We start from the raw sequence: 6000 nt of genomic DNA on the forward strand, positions 1-6000 counted from the left end.
CCGAGCGAGGTCTTTAACATTATGAAAGGATTCGATGGGGCAGATGTAGAGAAGATGTTTCCACTTGTGGGGAGTCTAAAGCAAGGGGTCATAAATATAAGAGAGTCAGTAATGAATCCAAAGGAGAATTGAGGAGAAATCTCTTTACTCAGAGAGTGTTTAGAATGTGGAACTCGCTACCACAAGTTGAGGAGAATAGCACAGATGTATTTAAAAGGGAGCGAGATCAGTACATGAGGGAGAAAGGAACAGAAGGATATATTGATAGGGTGAGATGAAGTAAGGTGGGAGGAGGCTCGTGTGGAGCATAAACACTGACATTGATCTGATGGGCCGAATGGCCGGTCTCTGTACTGTAAAATTCTGTGTAATTCTATGAGCGGCATATTTGAAAACAAGCCATCAGAAATTACACGAACAATTATTAAATGCTTCTTATAGAAACAGGATATAGTGGAAAAATCTTGATTTCTAGTACCTGATACTCTAATATCAGTGTCACTCACAGACACAGTGCCTCTCACACCCACCCTACCAGACACACCCACACACTCACAACATGGGACTGGAACTGGATTGGAATGTGAGTTTCAGGAGAATATTAAACTTGGGCACAACAGAAATAATTACAGACTAAATATCAAGATCACGGCAACTCATTCCCGGGGAGGTTGCAGGTATTCCCGGGATCCTGTAGATATTGTGGGAGGCCGATTAGTTCGGTGACAATAGCAGATCCGCCCAGAAATGGAGAAAACACTCGATCGGTTTAAATCAGTGACAAATTATTGGGAAAATGCTGCATTTATGTCAAAATTCTCGCCCATCAACTTGTGACTGTGAAGTTTCACTGAACTAAACTGAAATATAATCCTCACCTTCAGAAATGTCAGCTCGTCTTTTTGCTCCATCTGTTTCTGCAGCTTTGAGAGTTTCTCCTGAATAGAATTTAAATTCTCTTGAATCTGTCGAAGATTTTTCTCCATTGTTTCTAGAATCTTCCCCTCTTGTTCCCTGAGATCTCTGATTAAACGCTGCTCTTTCTCACTGAGAATCTGGTGCATTTTAGTGAACTCGGATGTGATGCCGGTCTGCAGACTGCTCGACTGGTCCTACCAAGTGAAATGTGAAAAATGATAGTTTTCCGCATTAAAACCAAAAATACCGAATCAAACTTCGAAAATCAGCAAAGCGCGATTTACCCTAATTTCGGAAATCTTCTGTTTCTGCCGCCGCTCCGTTTCTAGAACCGCCGATTTCTTCTCTGTGAGAGAATCTAAGGAAGATTTCAGCTGATCCTGGGATTGGGAGAGAAAATCACAGAATAAAAGTGTTAGACCATGAAAATGTGATAAAATAATCAGGTGAACAAATCTGTTCCTTTTACCTTGTAGATTCCAACAGCTTCTTTAATGGGCATGAAGCGGTGCTCTCTGTGTTCCCGCGCATCTATACAAGTGTAACAGATCAATTTCTGGTCAGTTTCACAAAACAGCTTCAGTTCTTCCTGATGTTCCTCACAGTGAAGTTTACTTTCCTTCTCTTTCGGATTCAGGTTTAATTTTCGCGCTTTCCCGGCCAGACTCGCTAAGGCCCGGCTGACTCTGAGGTTTATTTCCGGAAACTCCTCTCTACATTCCGGGCAGGAGTTTGTCTCCTTCTTTTCCCAACACTGTGTGATACAGGAGCGGCAGAAGTAGTGCCCACACTCCAGTGAAACCGGATCGGTGAAGAAATCCTGACAAATGGGACAATTTAAATCCTCTGTGAAACTCTCCGCCTGGTGTCTGGAAGCCATGATTCAGTTTCAGCCCTTCCTGATTGAAACTGCTGGAGTGGTGTTTCCGGGGGCGGAGCCTCCCGGGTTCCCAGTCTGAGATCACTCGTGTATCCCGGGAACTGCTGCGTACAGCGGGATGGAATAATGTCGGGTTTACAAGGAGAAAAAACAGGCCCTGACTTTTCAGGCTGCACCCATCACCCGCCCCAGAGTCAAATGGGCATTTCACTGAGGCTGGGAAACGGAGAGGGAAAAGGAGGAGCCGAGTTTCCGGGGCGGGGCTCTCCGGGGGAAGCGGATTGGCCGGAGCGCCTGTCAGTCAGAGTGAGGGACGGGTTCCCGGGCGGGGCCTCAGTGGGAGTCGGACGCGGAGCTCGGGCAGTGAGTTGGGGCCGAGCGGCAGTGACGCCGCGCTGGGCTCTGGTCTCGGCCAGTTGGAGCGGCTCACGGCGGCCGCCGCCTGGTTTTATACTCGGTTTATTTCAAACTTTGGATTCTTGTTGTTTGGTGAGCGAGCTGGACAGTCGCTTCTTCACCGATAACCTGCTGACCAGAGAGGACTGGGGTAAGGAGGAGGGAGGACTGGGGTAAGTAGGAGGGAGGACTGGGGTAAGGAGGAGGGACTGGGGTAAGGAGGAGGAGGAGGAGGAGGAGGGACTGGGTAAGGAGGAGGAGGAGGAGGGACTGGGGTAAGGAGGAGGAGGAGGGACTGGGGTAAGGAGGAGGAGGAGGAGGAGGGACTGGGGTAAGGAGGAGGAGGAGGAGGGACTGGGTTAAGGAGGAGGAGGAGGAGGGACTGGGGTAAGGAGGAGGAGGGACTGGGGTAAGGAGGAGGAGGAGGAGGAGGAGGGACTGGGGTAAGGAGGAGGAGGAGGGACTGGGGTAAGGAGGAGGAGGAGGGGACTGGGGTAAGGAGGAGGGGGAGATGGGTGAGGAGGAGGAGGAGAGGGGACGGGGAGGAGGAGGAGAGGGGACGGGGAGGAGGAGGGGGGACGGGGAGGAGGAGGGGGGACGGGAGAGGAGGAGGAGGAGGGGGGAGGAGGAGGAGGAGGAGGGGGGGGGACGGGGAGGAGGAGGGGGGACGGGGAGGAGGAGGGGGGAGGAGGGGGGACGGGGAGGAGGAGGAGGAGGGGGGACGGGGAGGAGGAGGAGGAGGAGGGGGGACGGGGAGGAGGAGGAGGGGGAGGAGGGGGGAGGGGAGGAGGGGAGGAGAGGGGAGGGAGGAGGGGAGGAGGGGGGAGGAGGAGGGGGGACGGGGAGGAGGGGGAGGAGGGGGACGGGGAGGAGGAGGAGGGGGGACGGGGAGGAGGAGGGGGGACGGGGGAGGAGGAGGGGGGACGGGGAGGAGGAGGAGGGGGGGGACGGGGGAGGAGGAGGAGGAGGGGGGACTGGGGTGAGGAGGAGGAGGAGGAGGGGGGACTGGGGTGAGGAGGAGGAGGAGGAGGGGGACTGGGGTGAGGAGGAGGAGGAGGAGGGGGGACTGGGTGAGGAGGAGGAGGAGGAGGGGGACTGGGGTGAGGAGGAGGAGGAGGAGGGGGACTGGGGTGAGGAGGAGGAGGAGGAGGGGGACTGGGGTGAGGAGGAGGAGGAGGAGGGGGACTGGGGTGAGGAGGAGGAGGAGGAGGGGGGACTGGGGTGAGGAGGAGGAGGAGGAGGGGGGACTGGGGTGAGGAGGAGGAGGAGGAGGGGGGACTGGGGTGAGGAGGAGGAGGAGGAGGGGGGACTGGGGTGAGGAGGAGGAGGAGGAGGGGGGACTGGGGTGAGGAGGAGGAGGAGGAGGGGGGACTGGGGTGAGGAGGAGGAGGAGGAGGGGGGGACTGGGTGAGGAGGAGGAGGAGGAGGGGGACTGGGGTGAGGAGGAGGAGGAGGAGGGGGACTGGGGTGAGGAGGAGGAGGAGGAGGAGGGGGGACTGGGGTGAGGAGGAGGAGGAGGGGGACTGGGGTGAGGAGGAGGAGGAGGGGGGACTGGGGTGAGGAGGAGGAGGAGGAGGGGGGGACTGGGGTGAGGAGGAGGAGGAGGAGGAGGGGGGACTGGGGTGAGGAGGAGGGGACTGGGGTGAGGAGGAGGAGGAGGAGGGGGACTGGGGTGAGGAGGAGGAGGAGGAGGGGGGACTGGGGTGAGGAGGAGGAGGAGGAGGGGGGACTGGGGTGAGGAGGAGGAGGAGGGGGATGGGTGAGGAGGAGGAGGAGGGGACTGGGGTGAGGAGGAGGAGGAGGAGGGGGGACTGGGGTGAGGAGGAGGAGGGGACTGGGTGAGGAGGAGGAGAGGAGGGGACTGGGGTGAGGAGGAGGAGGAGGAGGGGGGACTGGGGTGAGGAGGAGGGGGGACTGGGTGAGGAGGAGGAGGAGGAGGGACTGGGGTGAGGAGGAGGAGGAGGAGGGGGACTGGGGTGAGGAGGAGGAGGAGGAGGGGACTGGGGTGAGGAGGAGGAGAGGGGGGACTGGGTGAGGAGGAGGAGGAGGAGGGGGGACTGGGGTGAGGAGGAGGAGGAGGAGGGGGGACTGGGGTGAGGAGGAGGAGGAGGGGGGGGACTGGGGTGAGGAGGAGAGGAGGGGGACTGGGGTGAGGAGGAGGAGGAGGAGGGGGACTGGGGTGAGGAGGAGGAGGAGGGGGGACTGGGTGAGGAGGAGGAGGAGGAGGGGGACTGGGGTGAGGAGGAGGAGGGGACTGGGTGGAGGGGGAGAGGGGGCTGTGAGGAGGAGGAGGAGGGGGGACTGGGGTGAGGAGGAGGAGGAGGGGGACTGGGGTGAGGAGGAGGAGGAGGAGGGGGGACTGGGGTGAGGAGGAGGAGGGGGACTGGGGTGAGGAGGAGGAGGGGGGACTGGGTGAGGAGGAGGAGGGGGGGACTGGGGTGAGGAGGAGGAGGGGGGACTGGGTGAGGAGGAGGAGGGGGACTGGGTGAGGAGGAGGAGGGGGGACTGGGGTGAGGAGGAGGAGGAGGGGGACTGGGGGTGAGGAGGAGGAGGAGGAGGGGGGACTGGGGTGAGGAGGAGGAGGAGGGGGACTGGGTGAGGAGGAGGGGGGACTGGGGTGAGGAGGAGGAGGAGGAGGGGGGACTGGGGTGAGGAGGAGGAGGAGGAGGGGGGGACTGGGTGAGGAGGAGGAGGAGGAGGGGGACTGGGGTGAGGAGGAGGAGGAGGAGGGGGGACTGGGTGAGGAGGAGGAGGAGGAGGGGGGACTGGGGTGAGGAGGAGGAGGAGGAGGGGGGGACTGGGGTGAGGAGGAGGAGGAGGAGGGGGGACTGGGGTGAGGAGGAGGAGGAGGAGGGGGACTGGGGTGAGGAGGAGGAGGAGGAGGGGGGACTGGGGTGAGGAGGAGGAGGAGGAGGGGACTGGGGTGAGGAGAGGAGGAGGAGGGGGACTGGGGGAGGAGGAGGGGTGGGAGCTGGAGGAGGAGGGGGACTGGGGTGAGGAGGAGGAGGAGGAGGGGGGACTGGGTGAGGAGGAGGAGGAGGAGGGGGGACTGGGGTGAGGAGGAGGAGGAGGAGGGGGACTGGGGTGAGGAGGAGGAGGAGGAGGGGGGACTGGGGTGAGGAGGAGGAGGAGGGGGACTGGGGTGAGAGGGGAGGAGGAGGGGGACTGGTAGGAGGGGAGGAGGGGGGACTGGGTGGAGGAGGAGGAGGGGGGACTGGGGTGAGGAGGAGGAGGGGGGGGGACTGGGGTGAGGAGGAGGAGGGGGGACTGGGGTGGAGGAGGAGGGGGGACTGGGGTGAGGAGGAGGAGGGGGGACTGGGGTGAGGAGGAGGAGGGGACTGGGTGAGGAGGAGGGGGGACTGGGGTGAGGAGGAGGAGGGGGACTGGGAGGAGGAGGGGGACTGGGGTGAGGAGGAGGGGGGACTGGGGTGGGAGGAGGAGGAGGGGGACTGGGTGAGGAGGAGGAGGAGGAGGGGGGACTGGGGTGAGAGGAGAGGAGGGGGGGACTGGGTGAGGAGGAGGAGGAGGGGGGGACTGGGGTGAGGAGGAGGAGGAGGAGGGGGGACTGGGGTGAGGAGGAGGAGGAGGAGGGGGGACTGGGGTGAGGAGGAGGAGGAGGGGGGACTGGGTGAGGAGGAGGAGGAGGAGGGGGGACTGGGGTGAGGAGGAGGAGGAGGAGGGGGGACTGGGGTGAGGAGGAGGAGGAGGAGGGGGGACTGGGGTGAGGAGGAGGAGGAGGAGGGGGGGACTGGGGTGAGGAGGAGGAGGAGGAGGGCGGACTGGGGTGAGGAGGGAGGAGGAGGGGG

At 61.4% G+C, this 6000-nt stretch overlaps 1 protein-coding gene across 1 annotated transcript in view; it reads right to left on the reverse strand.

Annotated features, from left to right (window-relative positions):
- LOC147096310 (zinc-binding protein A33-like) overlaps window positions 1–2047 on the reverse strand; it is a 37558-nt gene extending 35511 nt beyond the window's left edge. The window contains exons 1-3 of the mRNA XM_085973875.1: window positions 1388–2047; window positions 1203–1298; window positions 879–1112 (exon numbers count right to left, since the gene is read on the reverse strand). Coding sequence (XP_085830001.1) covers window positions 879–1112; window positions 1203–1298; window positions 1388–1798 — 741 coding nt within the window. The 5' untranslated portion in view covers window positions 1799–2047. The remainder of the gene's footprint in view (window positions 1–878; window positions 1113–1202; window positions 1299–1387) is intronic.
- Window positions 2048–6000: the final 3953 nt, after the last annotated feature.

The sequence above is a fragment of the Somniosus microcephalus genome, unplaced genomic scaffold, assembly GCF_052327205.1.
Source record: "Somniosus microcephalus isolate GS21.2 unplaced genomic scaffold, FLI_Smic_1.0 unresolved_chr1, whole genome shotgun sequence".
Taxonomy (NCBI): Eukaryota; Metazoa; Chordata; class Chondrichthyes; order Squaliformes; family Somniosidae; genus Somniosus; species Somniosus microcephalus.